Source organism: Ascidiella aspersa, chromosome 5 (assembly GCF_963924565.1).
Source record: "Ascidiella aspersa chromosome 5, kaAscAspe10.2, whole genome shotgun sequence".
NCBI classification, from domain to species: Eukaryota; Metazoa; Chordata; class Ascidiacea; order Phlebobranchia; family Ascidiidae; genus Ascidiella; species Ascidiella aspersa.
Window position 1 is genome coordinate 25,957,491 of NC_139451.1, and position 19,382 is coordinate 25,976,872.

At 37.9% G+C, this 19,382-nt stretch overlaps 3 protein-coding genes across 3 annotated transcripts; all 3 read left to right on the forward strand.

Moving 5' to 3' along the window:
• The first annotated feature begins 1,132 nt into the window (after nucleotides 1–1,132).
• On the forward strand, nucleotides 1,133–5,408 carry LOC146145637 (C-reactive protein-like). Its single transcript, XM_083390311.1, has 4 exons — nucleotides 1,133–1,311; nucleotides 3,166–3,431; nucleotides 3,908–4,086; nucleotides 5,020–5,408. The coding sequence occupies exons 1-4, from the start codon at nucleotides 1,176–1,178 to the stop codon at nucleotides 5,195–5,197; spliced, it is 759 nt and encodes a 252-aa protein (XP_083246437.1). The 5' UTR covers nucleotides 1,133–1,175; the 3' UTR covers nucleotides 5,198–5,408.
• A 2,663-nt stretch (nucleotides 5,409–8,071) lies between these two features.
• LOC146145638 (C-reactive protein-like) lies at nucleotides 8,072–11,351 on the forward strand. The gene is made up of 5 exons (XM_083390634.1): nucleotides 8,072–8,243; nucleotides 8,546–8,602; nucleotides 9,626–9,891; nucleotides 10,289–10,467; nucleotides 11,174–11,351. The coding sequence occupies exons 1-5, from the start codon at nucleotides 8,072–8,074 to the stop codon at nucleotides 11,349–11,351; spliced, it is 852 nt and encodes a 283-aa protein (XP_083246760.1).
• Nucleotides 11,352–13,969: 2,618 nt separating this feature from the next.
• Nucleotides 13,970–19,088, forward strand: LOC146145639 (C-reactive protein-like). Its single transcript, XM_083389931.1, has 6 exons — nucleotides 13,970–14,345; nucleotides 15,563–15,619; nucleotides 16,057–16,137; nucleotides 16,311–16,576; nucleotides 17,027–17,205; nucleotides 18,707–19,088. The coding sequence occupies exons 1-6, from the start codon at nucleotides 14,174–14,176 to the stop codon at nucleotides 18,879–18,881; spliced, it is 930 nt and encodes a 309-aa protein (XP_083246057.1). The 5' UTR covers nucleotides 13,970–14,173; the 3' UTR covers nucleotides 18,882–19,088.
• Nucleotides 19,089–19,382: the final 294 nt, after the last annotated feature.

The window sequence follows — 19,382 nt, forward strand, 5'->3', positions numbered from 1 at the left end:
CTAAATCTTTAGTAATGAATAAAAGTTTCATTAGAAGCACACATAGTTAACAACTGGACAAACTTAAACAATCACGTAAGGCAAATATTCGATGCAGCATGAATGACTGGAAATAATTTGCTTTTATTAACTTCAACAATGTTCCATGAAGCACCGGTTAAAAATCAATGATTTAACATAAACGACGTAAAAGTTTCTTTTATGAAAGTATTAATTCACTAAGACTAGATTCAACGTGATTTGCTTTATTATTTGTTTTGCAATATTAACAATTAGTGTGTAATAATAGGGTTGTGATTGCGTTGGCCTGTTGCTGCCGCAGTAGATGGCCTGTTGCTGCCGCAGTACCCACTGTCCTAAGAAAAATTAAAAGTCGATAAATCGTTGTTTTGTTTTGTTTTCAATAAAATATTATAATTATGGTAACACCCTTTACCAACCTAAAGCTTTAACAAAATAAGCGAATTGTGTAGTGTTCTGAAGATCAACGTTTTTGTGAAGACCCGTTTAGATTTCTGAAATAATTGTCATGCCCCTTCCCCACAACAAAAAATGTCATGCCACACTCCTTAACAAAAATTCAAGATCCGCGCCTAATTCGTGGGACCAAAAGGTTGACAAACACTGTGCTAAAGTTGCCTTTGAAAACTCAAAGTTCACTCTTCTAGAACATTGCAAAGCCAGGGCACTCTGTCTACCAAACTCGAATGACGAGTGAAAAATTGTTGTGTTTTTGTGCATAAACTGAAGGTTGGCTCAGTTTGAAGCATCGCAGTGTTATTGGTTTTTCATGTGCGTTGCGGGTTCAAAACTCAAGTACCAAGCAAAATACAAACGTACAGAGGTTCACAACTAATCGTAAACTAAAAAATCGGCCGAATTATTGTTGGAAAAAATGGATTGTTGTGGAAATAGACTCACAGATGAAAAGTCAAACGAACAAAGCTTGCCATTTTCACGCCCATTTCAGAAATGAGGAACTGTAGATAGTACCTTCAAATTTGTTAGGTATATACTCGCTGTAGTCCAAATTCTGCAAGAAAGGTTATGTAAATCATTGGACAATTTTGAGAAAGGCGAAAAAAAGCTGCTAATGAAATGATTTTTTTAACAGAAGGTAAGCTTCAAAAAAAATTTCCTTTGTTGAATTTAGATTTGCTTCAAAATCGGTAACAATGTGTAGGTTCGCTCTTTTAGCAAGTTTGTTCTTAGCTCTTGCCCAAATATCCACCCAAAATCCATCGGTTTTTCCACCTCCACCAGCAGGACAACAACAAACCGGAGCTCCTGGCAGAAACGGAAGTCATGAAGGTCAGTACGGGCTTATAGTGGGGTAGAAACGGGTGGAAGTGGCGTTTCCATATTTTAGTTGATATATGAATCTCGTTGGGTTTTTGTAAGTCTGTTTTTCAGTTGCAGCATAAATGATCCTTCTTACTTATCTGTCATTCAAATATTGTGCAGCGCTTTTTGAATATAATTGTGTAAAAAATATGTTTGCTGTTAAAACTTTGCTATGTTTTTTAAATCTCATGCTTAAAATTACCCTCAAAAATCGTTTCACCAATGTTCACCTTAAATCAGCGCTTTCCAAACTTTTTCAGTTCGCGACCCAACTTTTTCAGTTCGCGACCCACTTTTAATGCAGGTTTTATGGTGCGAACCACAATGAGATGTGATCAAACGAAAAAAAAACAAATTAATGAGAAACGAAACAAAGTATAAACATGCAATTTACTATTAATGTGTGTTACACTATATGCACTTACAACGTGGGCGGTACCGCCCCCTTGTGGGCGTTGGCGAGTTACAAGGGGGCGTTTTGGGTCCGTTTCTAATTTGGGGGGCGCTGAATGCACTTAAGAGGGCGTTACATAAAACCACTTATAGACTAAATTTTATAAAAAATTCACATAAAAATAGTAACAAACAGGACTGTAGGTAACTTTTAACCTTAAATGCAGTTTTCCGACCATTGTTACGTAATAAATGTAAAGTTGTTGGTTGTTGTTGCGTTTCACAGTTTTATACGCGGCAAAATCTTTGTATATTTAAAGCAGGGGTCGCCAACTTACGGCCGCCACCTCTTTGACAACTATAGACACGAGTCCTTTCGGGCAAAAATTTTTCGCGCTTCGCGCCAATGGTCTTTTTACGTCCAGTTTGTTTACGTTTTCATGCTGTTTTGGGAATAGACTAGCGCTTTTTTACCGTTGCGGACAAACGTAAAAAGGTATTCAAAAATATTAGACATATATTATTTAACATTTTTTGATTTTTTTCGGCAATGTACGGTAATGAATACTAGCACGAAATTTAAAAGAAATGTTGGTATACCCCCAAAAAATTGCGCTCGCAAGCTGCGCCAGGACTTAAAGACCTTAACAAACACTGAATGACACTATCTATAAACACTAAGGTTATCGCATTTCTTCAAACTAGCTTTATTACACATTTAATTAGTAGTATGGATGAAAAAAATCCGAGGTCCGCCTGATTCACAGTTGTTCTAGCATTTCAATAACACAATTCTTAGCGGCCCACAGAGACCTTTCTGAGTCTGATTGGTGCCCCTGACAAGAAGTGGTTGCCGACCCCTGATTTAAAGTATTGGTGCAGAAAGTTGAATTTGTTCCTGGTAATGACATAACCTGGTGAATTAATGTATCCATAAATTCCTATAGTGAATGTATGTTAGACAACCTAAAATATGACTGACAGCTTATCGAAACGAAAGTGAAGACAATAAGTGTTAGGCAACGATTAATATAATACTTGACTGTAAAGCAAGATGAGGGGGGCAATATGAAATATTATTGAGCCCAAGGGGGCACTAGTATCAAAATGGTTGGGAAACACTGACTTACACTATATGGTTTAAATTTGGCAAACAAACAATTCTGCCTTAAATATATTTTTTTTGTTTTAAAATATCCCTATACTAAGTGTCCTACTTGTTCTCGTACATACAGAAACAAATAATTCTGGGTTGGAAAAGAATGTGACAAGTCTGGAAGCCGAGTTGTAGTCGATGAGGGATAAATCTAAAACAGATACTTTGAATGCTTGTGAAGATTTTTCGAGAAGATGTCGTTTAAACATTTAATCAGGCATTTTTTTGCGGCAAAGAGTAGTTCACTATAACTGTTGTTTTGTCGTTTTTAGTTTGCCCTCCCCTGACCTTCACGTTTCCCCGACAACGCCAGATCCTCGACTACGTCTGGTACCGAGGCTATGTTCCTAGTCTCAAAGCAGCCACGGCCTGCGCATGGATCAACGTGACCGATGTTTCTCATTGCTTTGCAGTCGCCAGTTACGCCGGCGCCCACGATAACGAGTTTCTCATCTTCAGCAGTCAACAATACACAGTAGACCCACATATTAACGGAAGCAAGTATTCCTTTACCTACCAATGGGTGCCCAACGTTCAGGTACAGTTACTATTAGTATATCATTTCACGTATAGTTGCTATCAGTAGATCATTTCAGGTACAGTCTAGATTTCTCTCATAGTGAAGTATTATTATGTTTATTATTTAACAACAATACTTGAGCTACCCAAACCCAAACGCTAACCAGCACCCAACCCCAAATAATGCGCGTTTTGAGAGGGATCTAGACCAGCATAGAATATTATTTAAAATGTAAATTCATTTCCAAAACGGTCTGGTATTTTAGCATTGGAGTAGTATGTTGCTTTTTTTAGCATTACATAAACTTGGTTTTAAAACTTGCAGCATTTTTTTACCTAATTATCCGGCCGATATGAAATATTGTTTTCTTGTACCGTCACTGAGCGCTTAAGATTTAATACAGTGGCAACGAACTTTCTGTTAATCGGCGCTGTTAAGGCGTACGTCGAAATTCCTTATTCGCGTGAGGCCTTAAACTTTCCTTCCCTTGTTAGGTCCACATATGCACCTGGTTCGATTCAGAGTCGAATGAGCTTGGATTTTCAGCGAACGGCGAAATACGGCAAACCGTTCCTTATATAGGAGGGGCGACATCTAGTGGTGGAAGCTTTATATTTGGCCAAGACCAGGATGCGAAAAATGCCGAACGTTTGGACGCTGGCCAGTCGTTCACGTAAGTTGTAACGATATAATTGGACCATGTTTATATATATATATATTTATATATATATATAATATATTTATATACAAAGAGAGAGACTCGTTAATCGAACAAATTTGTTTCCTAATTAAAGGTATTTTGTACGGGGTATCCGAATTACCGAAAAGCGAAAAATGACTATATCCCTCATCCATAACCGGGTTGTTTTAAAACATAGTTTTAATGTCTAAGACTCCGTCAGCAGGTTTCCAGGTAAATAGGGTAAAAGGCTCAAAGAAACATTTGTTCGCAGGAGTTAAATTTAGGACAACGGGAATTGCGATTCTTAGGGGTTTCGATTGATCATCTTTGTATTCAGCCTACCAATGTGGCCGAACAACACTTTTTGCTATAGAGAGCATTTCGTTTAAGGTCAAATCAAAAATTTGTCCCCTGTGTGCATAGCTTACACCAGGGGTGGGCAAACTGCGGCTCGTCCGCATGTTTTTTTTTGGGTCTTTCAGTTGAATCGTAAAATTCCCAAAAAATTGTCAAGGCTGCCAAGATGCAGTTTATGAGCGTTTCTCTCTTTTCCTTTTCTTTATTTCGTTCAGCATTTCGTTTATGACGTAAACCCTAGACATAGATTCCGAAGGGTTTGTTACCAAATGACTGATATTGATAAATATTGTGCGTGTTATTTTGTTATTACCGTTAATATTATTGTGGTAATTATTACTGTTGTGTTATTTACAATTATTTTATTATTGCTGAACTTGAAGTTTTTACCGGTTTTGTATTGGAATAATTTTAAAGCTCTCGGGTACATGTATCTTCTGCAAATGAATCTTTGATTGATTACATTTGCCCACCCCTGGCCTATACCAAAGGTCATTTGAATAATTTAGTTTTGCACTTCTTGGTAGAGATGCAAATTTAAATTTTAAACAACAATTGTTTTCCCAGTGGTACAATCGGAAACTTCTTTATGTGGCCACGTGTTCTGACGTCAGCGGAGATTAGAGCCGTTACACATGATTGCATCTGCCCAGTTGATTACGTCATTGCTCCATCGATGCAGAACGTCGAGTTGTTTGGTGACGTCACCTATGACGTACCACAGATGTGTCCTGTGATAATGTAGACCTGCAATCGCTAGCACCAAAACGTGCGACATTTCGTGCTTCCGATTTACATCTTATCCTCACTTTGCTCGCATGCTCAACGGTGTTGATCATTTCTTGTTGGAAGTTTTTCAAATTGTATATTTTCTTTATCGAACAAGGTATTAATTCTATGTTTGCCGCCCAACGTTTTGCAATATTGCTGACAAAATACAGCTTGTCATTGACAGGACCGACTTAAATGGCTGTTGTGCCATCTCAGAAAAAAATTGCTTCTCTTCTCGAAAAAAAATAAAATCAATCACAAAGTTAAATGCGAGAATTGTCAACACCAATTTGTCTTCGCAGGTCCAGAAAAAGAAGAAAAAAATCAAAACTATACTGAGTTAGGATGACGCACAAAGTGCCAGCCAATTGACACTGTAACCATTTCTTTTGTTGGAACTAGCCCAGATCCTATATAAAACAAATACTTTTAATAGCATATGCCGTTTCAACGATGACCTGGTGCGTTTAACATTTTTCTAAGTTGATTTTTCTTTTTTAACTTATAAACGTAAACCTTGGCATAGACTTTGGCAACTGAAAACATTCGCTGTGTTACGTTTTATCATACTGTTCAATGTTTAAGGGTTGTAACATAATTATGTTCTTGCTTGTTGTTATCACTCGAACGCAGGCCGGGGGCACATTTGCAACGAAGCTCGATATAAACTGCACCTAGCATGACCTCGTTATCTTTCGTTGCCTAAGGACCTTTCGAACGCTGTTTGTCAAACACGCCCACGTGCTAGTTAAATTGCAGCCGCGTTCCATTGGCTCGCTGATTACATCTGTAATCCATTTTTTTAAACTGGCCTTTAATGATGGAAATTATGAAAACACACAGTATGTTATTTAGATCTGGGTGGAAACGCAAAATAAGACCCACAAAGCAACACCAGCTAAAGCAGAATAATCTATATTAAATCTATATTAATCTATATTACAACAGCATTAAACGACAAAATCAAACCAAATACGCAGTAATAACAACGACAGAATAAGATCTAAAATCGTCTGAATAAGACCTAAATCTGACGGATCATTGCGTCCTAAATTTAACGTAATTAAACGTAAATTGACAAATTTGGCAAAACTGTAGGGACAGGGTATGGAACCGGTTAGGGGATCCTTTTATGGCGTCGGCCTTTTCGATGTCGACGTATGTCCTCCTTAATTTTAAAGGCGCTGTTGGGGTGCCTCTGTTAAGGGTTAGGCGCGGATAATGGGTAGAATTTGGTTAGGGTTGAAATTATTAGGTGGAGTTGGTGATGAAGTTAGGGATAGGGTTCGGTGTTTGGTTAAACGTTGTAGGCTAAAGGCATTATTCTGGCCATGTAGGTCTTATTCTGAACTGTGTTTTATTCCCACGTAGATGTTGTTCTGATTTCGTTATTAAATGGCCGGAGTCCCGTTGGCTATATCGTCTTCCTTTGAAGAGCCAATATCAGCCATTTGGACTTCAAATAAAGAACTACCATTCCAGTCATATTGCTCAGTGTTTATTGATAAAAATAGTGACTCAAGTTTATCTCCAGACGTGTTCCTTTATTAAAAAATATAAATCTATGCGGTAATTTTTTATTAAAGGATCATCTCCAAACAGCTTAACTCAAATCAAAACATATTATTAAGACCAACGCCATAATAAAACCCAAAACATTTTTGATATAAAACGGGCACCGTGACATGCCGCCGTGGCATCCGCTGTTCTAGTGTCGAGGTATGTGTTTTAAGCGGTGGCGTTTGGGGACGCTGTTTTGACACGGGACTGTTTACCCTTGATAGGGTTTTGGGTAGGTTTCAGTAAAATTTGGGTTCACAGTGGATTTTTTTGGAGAAGCTATAGTAGTGCAATTAGGGTTTTTTTTGGATTATGTAAAACGTTATTCAAGTCCACTTTTACTACTATCTAATTCTCAAAATAATACTCATTTTTTGTAACATTTTACAAAAACAATACAGATTTTTTTTGCGAGTTCTTGTAACATTTTTTTATTACGTTGTACCTGGCCACCTTTCACGGCGAACCGCTTAAGAAATGCTGCAACAATTTCTGTGTTGGAACAAGCACAGATCCTTTGATACAAATAACTTTATTAATATTTTTGGTATTTTTTTTTTCTTTTTTAACTAGTAGGCGTAAACCTTGGCATGAGACTTTGGAAACTGAAAACACTCGCTGTGTTACGTTTTACCAATTGCTCAATGTTAAGGGGTGTAACACGCCAAGTTATGTTTTTGCTTGTGTTATCACTCGAATACAAGACGATAGCAAATGTATAACGAATCTCGGTATAGATTGCACCTATATTAGCATCACGTCGTTGACTTTCGTTGCCTGGGATCTTTTAAACTATGTTTGCCAACATTTCGAACTTGCTTGCCAAACAGGACTTTTCGAACGTTGCTTGACAACCTTTCGAACTTGCTTACCAAAAGGGACATTTCGAACGTTGTTTGACAAACACGCTCACGAGCTAGTTACATTGCAGTCGCGTTACATTAGCTCGCTGATTACATCTGTAATCCATTTTCACAGTACTTACTCATGTTTTTTTCGACTGGTATAAAGCTGTACACCTGGATCTGCATGTTAGTTGGAAATCGAGCCGCGAGTCAAAACTTGTGTTTGAGGAGTTGTAAGCTTTGCTTTCTGCAGCTTAATAGTCCTATTTCTCGCTTTAGTTCAAATTAATTGTAGTCCAAAAAATCGCAAGAACGGTCATGTAAATTATTAGTCAATTTTGAGAAAGGCGACAAAAAGCTGTTAATGAAATGATTTTTTTTAACAGAAGGGCTTAAAAAAGAAATTTCTTTTGTTGATTTTCGATTTGGGTAAATCGTTAACAATGTGTAGGTTCGCTCTGTTTGCCAGTTTGTTCTTAGCTCTTGGCCAAATATCCACCCAAAATCCATCGGTATTTCCACCTCCACCAGCAGGACAACAGCAAGCCTGCGGCGGCCAGGTCCAAATATGTGCACCACTCTCCAATATTCCAGGCCAAGAAGCCTACCTGGGAGGTAAGATCAAAAATTTTTAATCGTTTAAAAATCAAAAAAAAATTTCTCTCCAACTAGAAAAACACTATAGTAAACTTCAAACGCACAAAAAATGGTGGTATGCCAATGTAGAAAAAAAATTGATTTACAGCAAATCCCGTAAATTTTATCAAAAGTCTATATGCTACGACAAACGAAACGCATAATTTCGACGCACATAAAATTTTTTAATTAAAACCACTAAAATATGCTTTCCAAACCTAAAGTTCGATAACCGCCAGAACGTCAGAAAAACTACAGCAATTTTTTGCGTTTTCTTACAGGGCTCAGAGGGCAAAAAGGTGAAACAGGAGCTCATGGCAGAAACGGAAGTCATGAAGGTCAGTACGGGTTAATAGTGGGGAAGGAACGGGTGGAAGTGGCGTTTCCATATTTTAGTTGATATATGATTCTCGTTGGGTTTTTGTAAGTCTGTTTTTTAGTTGGCGACAGATGCAGCATAAATGATCCTTCTTACTTATCTGTCCTTGAAATACTGTGTAGCGCTTTTTAAATATATTGTGTAATAAAAAATATATTTGCTGTTAAAACTTTGCTATGTTTTTTAAATCTCATGCTTAAAACTACCCTCAAAAATCGTTTTACCAATGTTCACCTTAAATCAGCGCTTTCCAAGCTTTTTCGCGACGTTGCAGGTATTATGGTGCGAACCACAATGAGATGTGATCAAACGAAAGAAAAACAAATTAATGAGAAACGAAACAATGTATAAACATGCAATTTACTATTAATGCTAAACGTGGGTTTGCATATTGGATATTGTAAGGTTTGGTCGAGGCTCGATGGGGACAACTTACTAAAATATAGTTAATACGACACCACACATCTAATTGTACGTATTTGTTACATTGGTAATCCATCAATGTTACGTAATGAAAATGCAATAATTTCCCCCATCTGATCGAAAACTGTAACATTTAGATTTTCGACCCACCTGAAATAGCTTCGCGACCCACTGGTTGGAAAGCTCTGTCTTAAATGCTTTTATGAACATGCCTCCAAGTGATCACAATGTTAGAAACCACATTGTGTTATGTGTGTCAACACTTACACTATATGGTTTAAATTTGGCAAACAAACGATTCTGTCTAAAATATATTTTTTTTGTTTTAAAATATCCCCATACTAAGTGTCCTACTTGTTCTCGTACACACAGAAACAAATACTTCTGGGTTGGAAAAGAATGTGGCAAGTCTGGAAGTTGAAGTCGATGAAGGATAAATCTAAAACAGATACTTGAATGCCTGTGAAGATTTTTCGAGAAGATGTCGTTAAAGCATTTAATCAGGCATTTCTTTGCGGCAAAGAGTAGTTCACTATAACTGTTGTTTTGTCATTTTTAGTTTGCCCTCCCCTGACCTTCACGTTTCCCCGACAACGCCAGATCCTCGACTACGTCTGGTACCGAGGCTACGTTCCTAGTCTCAAAGCAGCCACGGCCTGCGCATGGATCAACGTGACCGATGTTTCTCATTCCTTTGCAGTCGTCAGTTACGCCGGCGCCCACGATAACGAGTTTCTCATCTTCAGCACTCAACAATCCACAATGGACCCACATATTGACGGAAGCAAGTATTCATTTACCTACCAATGGGTGCCCAACGTCCAGGTACAGTTACTATTAGCATATCATTTCAGGTACAGTTGCCATCAGTAGATCATTTCAGGTACAGTCTATATTTCTCTGATAGCAAAGTATTATTATGTTTGTTATTTAACAACAATGTTTGAGCTACACAAACCCAGAAGCTAACCGGCACCCAACCCAAAATAATGAGTATTTTGAGAGGGATCTAGACCAGCATAGAATATTATTTAAAATGTAAGTTCAGTTCCAAAACGGTCTGGTATTTTAGCATTGGAGTAGTATGTTGCTTTATATAGCATTACATAAACTTGGTTTTGGATCTTGCGGCATTTTTTTTACGTAATTATCCGGCCGCTTTTAAGTTGTACGTCAAAATTCCTCATTCGCGTGCGGCCCTAAACTTTCCTTCCCTTCCTAGGTACACATATGCACCTGGTTCGATTCCAACTCGAATGTGGTTGGATTTTCAGTGAACGGCGAAATACGACAAACCGTTCCTTATACAGGAGGGGCAACATCTAGTGGTGGAAGCTTTTTGTTTGGCCAAGACCAGGATGCGAAAAATGCCGAACGTTTGGAAGCTGGCCAGTCGTTCACGTAAGTTGTAACGATATGATTGGACCATGTTTATATATATATATATATATATATATATATATATATATAATATATTTATATACAAAGAGAGAGAGATTCATTAATCGAACCAATTTGTTTCCTAATAAAAGGTACCAATGTGGCCAAACACCACTTTTTGCTATAGAAAGCATTTCATTTAAGGTCAAGTCAAAAATTTGTCCCTGTGTGCATAGCTTATACCAGGGGTGGGCAAACTGCGGCTCGTCCGCATGTTTTTTTGGGTCTTTCAGTCGAATCGTAAAATTCCCAAAAAATTGTCAAGGCTGCCAAGATGCAGTTTATGAGCGTTTCTCTCTTTTCCTTTTCTTTATTTCGGTCAGCATTTCGTAAACCCTAGACATAGATTCCGAAGAGTTTGTTACCAAATGACTGATATTGATAAATATTGTGCGTGTTATTTTGTTATGACCGTTAATATTATTGTGGTAATTATGACTGCTGTGCTATATTACAATCCTGTTATTATTGCTGAACTTGAACTTTTTACCGGTTTTGTATTGGAATAATTTTGAGGCTTTTTGGTACATGTATATTTTGCAAATAAATCTTTGATTGAATACATTTGCCCACCCCTGGCCTATACCAAAGGTCATTTGAATAATTTAGTTTTACACTTCTAGGTAGAGATGCAAATTAAAATTTTAAACAACAATTGTTTTCCTAGTGGTACAATCGGAAACTACTTTATGTGGCCGCGTGTTCTGACGTCAGCGGAGATTAGAGCCGTTGCACATGACTGCATCTGCCCGGTTGATTACGTCATTGCTCCATCGATGCAGAACGTCGAGCTGTTTGGTGACGTCACCTATGACGTACCACAGATGTGTCCTATGATAATGTAGACCTACAATCGCTAGCACCAAAACGTGCAACATTTTGTGCTTTCGATTTACATCTTATCCTCACTTTGCTCGCATGCTCAACGGTGTTGATCATTTCTTGTTGGAAGTTTTTCAAATTGTATATTTTCTTTATCGAACAAGGTATTAATTCTATGTTTGCCGCCCAACGTTTTGCAATATTGCTGACAAAATACAGCTTGTCATTGACAGGACCGACTTAAATGGCTGTTGTGCCATCTCAGAAAAAAATTGCTTCTCTTCTCGAAAAAAAAAAAATCAATCACAAAGTTAAATGCGAGAATTGTCAACACCAATTTGTCTTCGCAGGTCCAGAAAAAGAAAAAAAATCAAAACCACTGAGTTCGGAAGACGCACAAAGTGCCAGCCAATTGACACTTTAACCATTTCTTTTGTTGGAACTAGCCCAGATCCTTTACAAAAAAATACTTTTAATAGCATTTGCCGTTTCAACGATGACCTGGTGCGTTTAACATTTTTTTAAGTTGATTTTTTTTTCTGAACTATAGTAGACGTAAACCTTGGCATAGACTTTGGCAACTGAAAACATTCGCTGTGTTACGTTTTATCATACTGTTCAATGTTAAGGGTTGTAACATAATTATGTTCTTGCTTGGTGTTATCACTCGAACGCAGGCCGGGGGCACATTTGCAACGAATTTCGATATAGACTGCACCTAGCATGACCTCGTTATCTTTCGTTGCCTAAGGACCTTTCGAACGCTGTTTGTCAAACACGCCCACGTGCTAGTTAAATTGCAGCCGCGTTCCATTGGCTCGCTGATTACATATGAAATCCATTTTTTTAAACTGGCCTTTAATGTTTGAAATTATGAAAACACACAGTATGTTATTCAGATCTGGGTGGAAACGCAAAATAAGACCCACAAAGCAACACCAGCTAAATCAGAATAATCTATATTACAACAGCATTAAACAACAAAATCAAACCAAATACGCAGTAATAACAACGACAGAATAAGATCTAAAATCGTCTGAATAAGACCTAAATCTGACGGATCATTGCGTCCTAAATTTAACGTAATTAAACGTAGATTGACAAAATAGCCAAAACTGCAGGGACAGGGTATGGGACCGGTTAAGGGGATCCTTTTATGGCGTCGGCCTTTTCGATGTCGACGTATGTCCTCCTTAATTTTAAAGGCGCTGTTGGGGTGCCTCTGTTAAGGGTTAGGCGCGGATAATGGGTAGAATTTGGTTAGGGTTGAAATTATTAGGTGGAGTTGGTGATGAAGTTAGGGATAGGGTTCGGTGTTTGGTTAAACGTTGTAGGCTAAAGGCATTATTCTGGCCATGTAGGTCTTATTCTGAACTGTGTTTTATTCCCACGTAGATGTTGTTCTGATTTCGTTATTAAATGGCCGGAGTCCCGTTGGCTATATCGTCTTTCTTTGAAGAGCCAATATCAGCCATTTGGACTTCAAAGAAAGAGCTACCAATTCAGTCATATTGCTCAGCGTTTATTGATAAAAATAGTGACTCAAGTTTATCTCCAGACGTGTTCCTTTATTAAAAAATATAAAACTATGCGGTAATTTTTGATTAAAGGATCATCTTCAAACAGCAGCTTAACTCAAATCAAAACATATTATTAAGACCAACGCCATAATAAAACCCAAAACATTTTTGATATAAAACGGGCACCGTGACATGCCGCCGTGGCATCCGCTGTTCTAGTGTCGAGGTATGTGTTTTAAGCGGTGGCGTTTGGGGACGCTGTTTTGACACGGGACTGTTTACCCTTGATAGGGTTTTGGGTAGGTTTCAGTAAAATTTGGGTTCACAGTGGATTTTTTTGGAGAAGCTATAGTAGTGCAATTAGGGTTTTTTTGGATTATGTAAAACGTTATTCAAGTCCACTTTTACTACTATCTAATTCTCAAAATAATACTCATTTTTTGTAACATTTTACAAAAACAATACAGATTTTTTTTTGCGAGTTCTTGTAACATTTTTTATTACGTTGCACCTGGCCACCTTTCACGGCGAACCGCTTAAGAAATGCTGCAACAATTTCTGTGTTACTGTTGGAAAAAGCACAGATTCTTCGAAACAAAAAATTTTATTAATATTTTTGTAAAGTTTTTTTCTTTTTTAACTATAGTAGGCGTAAACCTTGGCATGAGACCTTGGAAACTGAAAATACTCGCTGTGTTACGTTTTACCAATTGCTCAATGTTAAGGGGTGTAACACGCCAAATTATTTTCTTGCTTGGTGTTATCACTCGAACGCAGGCCGGGGGCACATTTGCAACGAAGCTCGATATAAACTGCACCTAGCATGACCTCGTTATCTTTCGTTGCCTAAGGACCTTTCGAACGTTGTTTGTCAAACACGCCCACGTGCTAGTTAAATTGCAGCCGCGTTCCATTGGCTCGCTGATTACATCTCAAATCGATTTTCAGGCTATTCAACGATGTTTCGTTCGACAGGTATAAAGCTGAACACCTGCATCTGAAGATTAGTTAGAAACCGAGCCGCGAGTCAACGCTTGTGTTTGAGGAGTTGTACGCTTTGCTTTCTGCTGCTTAATAGGCATTTTTTACTGTAGTCTAAATCCTACAAGAACAGTAATGTATATAACTAGAGAAGTTTGAATCGGGCAAAATATGAAAACAAAAGCCGCTTTTGATAATATTTGTTTTTAAATAAGCCAAATTTAAATAGAACAATTTTAGGGAGTCAATAAAAAATGCTAATAGTCTGCAATGATTTTTTTTAACAGAACGTTAAAAAAATTTCCTTTGTTCATTTTCGATTTAATTTGGGTAAATCGGTAACAATGTGTAGGTTTGCTCTTTTTGCCAGTTTTATCTTAGCTCTTGGCCAAATATCCACCCAAAGTCAGTCGGTTTTTCCACCTCCACCAGCAGGACAACAACAAGCCTGCGGCGGCCAGGTCCAAATATGTGCGCCACTCTCCAATATTCCAGGCCAAGAAGCCTATCTGGGAGGTAAGATCGAAAATTTTTTTAGTTTAAAAATATCTCCAACTATAGAAAACACTATATAGAAATTTAAACGCACAAAAACTGGTATGCTCATATCGGTTAAAGATGAATTACGCCATGTCACGATCAAACGTCTTTATGTTATCTTAAAAGAAACGCATAATTCACGTCATAAAATGTGGTTCATTAATTGCACCCACCTAAACAGTGTTTCTTTACGATTTTAGCGCTCATACCCTTTGGGTTTTCATGAAATTTCCTCGTATAGCCCCGGTCTACGATGGTCGAACGGAAGTGAATAAAATTGTAATAATAGTAATTAAACGCAGCGTATTTATAAATAACGTTTTATATGCATGAAAACAGTCTTGCATAATACAACATACAAACAATCAGTCAATTTCCACCCCTGGTTAAGAACTTCTGCACCAAAATGTTTCCTGCTTTCCGAACCTAAAGTTCGATAACTGCCAAAACGTGTTGAACGAGTTAAGAAACTGCAGCTCAGCAATTTAAATCCTCTCGGCTTACCTAGCCGTTAAGAGTTTGCTGCGGTGGATCCAAGGAGGGCAAGATAAACCCATCAAACTGGAGTTTGTGCCTATTTTAACCACGTAGATGCAAACTATGTTTTGCATATTTCGTGACCTGTAGCGCAGCCGTTTTTATTACATCGTTTTAGAGTTAGCCCGAAGGCTCTTTGACTGAACGCATCCTCGAAAAGACTTGGAGTTTGTGCCTATTTTAACCACGTAGATGCAAAATATGATAAGCGTATTTTCGTGAGCCGTTTTAATTAAATCGGTTTAGATCATAGGCGCTGTACGACTTATCGCATCCTCGAGAAAGGTTGTGGTAAAGGCGTTTTTCGCTTCACGTCTAAAAAACAAAAAATATTCTGGAAAGGTGGCTTTTGTACTGTCAAAAAACCTTTCCCTCCTCTCACGAAAAACTATACATAGTCGGACATCTTCAACGAAACAACTCGTGTGTGTTGTTCTTATTTATCACGTAACTTTTGTATATAACTTTGTGATGTTATGTTATGACGTATCCTTATGAATCCTGTTTTTTTGGCTGCCCGAATAAAATGTTGTCGGTCATTGTGAATGTGTGACTTAATCGTAGTGATCTAGTTAATATTAACATTTAATACTATAAAGTTTGCGCCGATTTTGTATCTAATGTTAGTTAAAACAATTTTTTGCGTTTTGTTCCAGGGTTAAGGGGACAAAAAGGTGAAACCGGAGCTCCTGGTAAAGACGGAAGGTCTGAAGGTCAGTACGGGTTGATAGTGGGGTAGGAACGCGTTGGAGTGGCGTTTCCATATTTTAGTTGATATATAAATGTCGTTAGGTTTTTTGGGCTGGAATTTTTTTTACTGTCATACAACACAAATGATTCCTTCCTATTTATCTATCCTTGTCAAACATTATATAGCGCTACGATTACGCGAAAAACAACTTGGCCATGCTGTTTTGATTCCCACACAAAAATTACCTTAAAAAAGCGCTTTACCAATGTGCACCTTAAATGGTTACATAAACATGCCAACCCAGAGATCATAAAGTGAAGTCACTAACTAAATTGTGTTCTGTGTGTCTACACTTAAGCTGTATGGTTCATGTGGCAAACAAACAATTCTGTCTTAAATATTTTTTTTTGTTTTAAAATGTCTCTGAACTAAGTGTCCTACTTTTTCTCGTACACACAGAAACAAATATTTCTGGTTTGGAAAAGAAGGTGGCAAGTCTGAAAGCCGAGTTGAAGTCGATGAACGATAAAACTAAAACAGGTACCTTGAATGTCGTGGTTTTTGCTCATAAAGAGAACGTTAGCCTACGCTTCATAAAACAAAACGCTTATCATTAAAACACTTAAAACCCTCATCAGACATTTTTTGCGGCAGGAATAGTTAATCATAACTGCTGTTTTATTTTACCCATAACTGCTGTTTTACGTTTTTAGTCTGCCCTTCCTTGACCTTCACGTTTCCGCGACAACGCCAGATCCTCGACTACGTCTGGTACCGAGGCTACGTTCCTAGTCTCAAAGCAGCCACGGCCTGCGCATGGATCAACGTGACCGATGTTTCTCATTCCTTTGCAGTCGTCAGTTACGCCGGCGCCCACGATAACGAGTTTCTCATTTTTAGTGGACAGCAAAACACAATCGACCCTCACATTGACGGGAGGATATTTTCTTTTCCCTACAAATGGGTGCCCAACGTTCAGGTACAGTTACTATTGTAGTATATCATTTCTTTTCAGGACAGCTATACTATCAGTGGATTATTTCAGTTAGAATTTTGTACTACCAAGAAGTGGCAAGCACTGGCGTATGGTTGTTTTAAATCGCCCCTGTGATCCTGCTCAGTTGTTAGAGCGACACACCCCTTTTGGCCGGGGGTCGTGAGTTCGATCCTCACTGCAGGCTGGTTATTTTTCTAGCCTGCCCTGCTTGCTATATTAACTTATAACAAACTACAATTTTATTTTCGGAACAAACAGTATTTTGTTGACCTAATCATCGAAACCGGTCGGTATAACTAAAAAAATGTTATCGTCACTGTACGCTTAAGAGTTAGGAAGACAGTGGCAATTTTTTTATCTATGCAAATATGCTGTTTTCTCGGCGCTGTTGTTATATAGGATAAAACTCCTAAATTTCCCTTCCATTCCTAGGTCCATATATGCACCTGGTTCGATTCAGAGTCAAATGAGCTTGGATTTTCAGTGAACGGTAAAATACGACAAACAATAGCTTACACTGGAGGAGCGACATCTAGTGGTGGAAGCTTTATATTTGGCCAAGAACAGGATGCGAAAAATGCCGAACGATTGGACGCTGGTCAGTCGTTCACGTAAGTTTTAACCACATTATATTGAACCATGTTTGTATATATATATGGATATTTATATTTATACACAAAGAGAGAGACAGATTCTTGATGTAGGCGTAATTGGTTGATAGGGAAAAACGGATAAGACATAACCAACAATTTCAGTTGGGATTTCAGTTACCGGTCTTTATATTATATTTTACATTATGGCATGGCAGTGTTTTGGGCATCAAGGCGCGGTGAAATATTTTACCTTAAAACCAAATATCCTGAATCCGCCACTGAATTCGTAGTTTTACGTGGTGGGCTTTTAATAATTTTGAAAAGAGTACTTTGGGCCGCGACAAAAAAGTTTGCCGACCACTGATGTACAAATTGACCAGTTATTCTTGTATAGAGCCTACCAATGTGGCCAAACAACACTTTATGCAGATAGGGAGCATTTCATATATCAACGTGGCATTAAACAATTTAATCTTTCGTTTTTAGGTGGAGATGAAAATTTAAACGTTCATCTAGACCAGTGGTTCTCAACCTTTTTTAGAGCCAGAGCCGCATTTCAAACCTAGGGTTTGCAAGGAGCCGCATAAAAACAACAATAGGCATATAATTAAAAAACATTAAAATAGCAACAAGAAAACAACCAATATACATCACGCTAGCCTAGGCTAACTAATTAACAGTGTTTGCCATAGCTTTGCCAATTGCTATAGCTTGTCGATCAGGACTAAATATATTGTGACGTAACAAACCACAAAATTATTTTATAGAGCCGGACGGAAGTACCCGGTAACATTAGTACTTCGTACTCGGGATCCTTGCTGATCAAATTCATTAATTTTTTATTCTTCTTACTTACTTTGTTGCAGTTTTCCTACTGCCAACTAATTTTTTACTCCGTTAGTAAGAGCCGCAATATGTACAGTTGAGAGCCGCATGCGGCTCTGAGAGCCGCGGTTGAGAATCACTGATCTAGATAGAGAATTTACAAAGAGAGAGACCACTTTGTTTCGCCATATGTTAAAAAATACTGAAACCTTGTACCACTCACATTGTGCGTTAAGTAATTGACAGCAATGCAGCAAAACCGAAAATAAATTTAGCTTCACTCTTAAATCACCCCGTTATGAGATTTATGGCTATTTGACGAATTTGTTTCTAAACTTTTCCTGATAAAAAAGATAAAACACACAGGAAGACATTCGTTCCCGGCAACACTAGGTAAAGAACTTTGTGAATAGTCACTATTAATGCGCCTAATCTGCATTTTTGGCGAAAACCGAAGGAAATCAGTTTAAGCATTTTAGAAATAAAGGTATAAATTGTCTCTGTATAGACCCTACCAATCCATAATTTTGCAGATAAAGCATGTCATTTTACTATTCTAGGAATGACAAACTAATTAACCTAGAGTTGTGTGCATAGCCTACCAACACTGCCATTAAAGCATTTAAATAATTTAGATTTATACTACTATAGGCTAGGATGCAAATATAAATTTTAACCAACAATTCTTTCCCAGGGGTACAATCGGAAACTTCTTTATGTGGCCACGTGTTCTGACGTCGGCGGAGATTAAAGCCGTTGCACATGATTGCATCTGCCCAGTGGATTACGTCATTTCTCCATCGATGCAGAACGTCGAGCTTTTCGGTAACGTCACTTATGACGTACCGCAGATGTGTCCTGCGCTATAATGTAGACCTACAATCGGTAACACCGAAACGTGGTTCTTTTTGTGATTTATATGTTATCCTCGCTTCGCTCGCTTGCTTAACGGTGATCATCAAATAAAGCTTCTCACAATATATTTTTTCTTTATCGAGCAAGTTATTAATTCTATATGTTTGCAGCAGAAGGTGTTGCAATATTGCTGACCAAATTCAGCTTGTCATTGACAGGAACGACTTTACTGGTATACAGTTACACAGTAGCATTAGGAAATGCTTCAGTAAAAGAGCAATTGGTACCCTAAAGAAGTACGCGCAAATATATCGAAAGTCTTCCGGAAAACATCCACTCTCTTTTTTAAAAAAAAACGTTCATGGAGTAAGATCAATATATTTCATATGTCTAAGTACGTTAACCCAAAAGCGCTCTGGGTCTCATCCTAGCATCTAAATAAACGTCTGGCCAATTGTGACGCCATGTCAAAAAAAAACCTATCCACCGCCCGAAACAAAAATAAAATGAATAAC

Coding starts and splice junctions, on each gene's coding strand:
- LOC146145637 (XM_083390311.1), top strand. CDS start 1,176: ATGTGTAGGTTCGCTCTTTTAGCAAGTTTGTTCTTAGCTCTTGCCCAA. Junction 1,312..3,165: donor CAGAAACGGAAGTCATGAAG/GTCAGTACGGGC, acceptor TGTCGTTTTTAG/TTTGCCCTCCCCTGACCTTC. Junction 3,432..3,907: donor AATGGGTGCCCAACGTTCAG/GTACAGTTACTA, acceptor TTCCCTTGTTAG/GTCCACATATGCACCTGGTT.
- LOC146145638 (XM_083390634.1), top strand. CDS start 8,072: ATGTGTAGGTTCGCTCTGTTTGCCAGTTTGTTCTTAGCTCTTGGCCAA. Junction 8,603..9,625: donor CAGAAACGGAAGTCATGAAG/GTCAGTACGGGT, acceptor TGTCATTTTTAG/TTTGCCCTCCCCTGACCTTC. Junction 10,468..11,173: donor GAAGCTGGCCAGTCGTTCAC/GTAAGTTGTAAC, acceptor TTGTTTTCCTAG/TGGTACAATCGGAAACTACT.
- LOC146145639 (XM_083389931.1), top strand. CDS start 14,174: ATGTGTAGGTTTGCTCTTTTTGCCAGTTTTATCTTAGCTCTTGGCCAA. Junction 14,346..15,562: donor CCAAGAAGCCTATCTGGGAG/GTAAGATCGAAA, acceptor GTTTTGTTCCAG/GGTTAAGGGGACAAAAAGGT. Junction 16,138..16,310: donor GAACGATAAAACTAAAACAG/GTACCTTGAATG, acceptor TTACGTTTTTAG/TCTGCCCTTCCTTGACCTTC.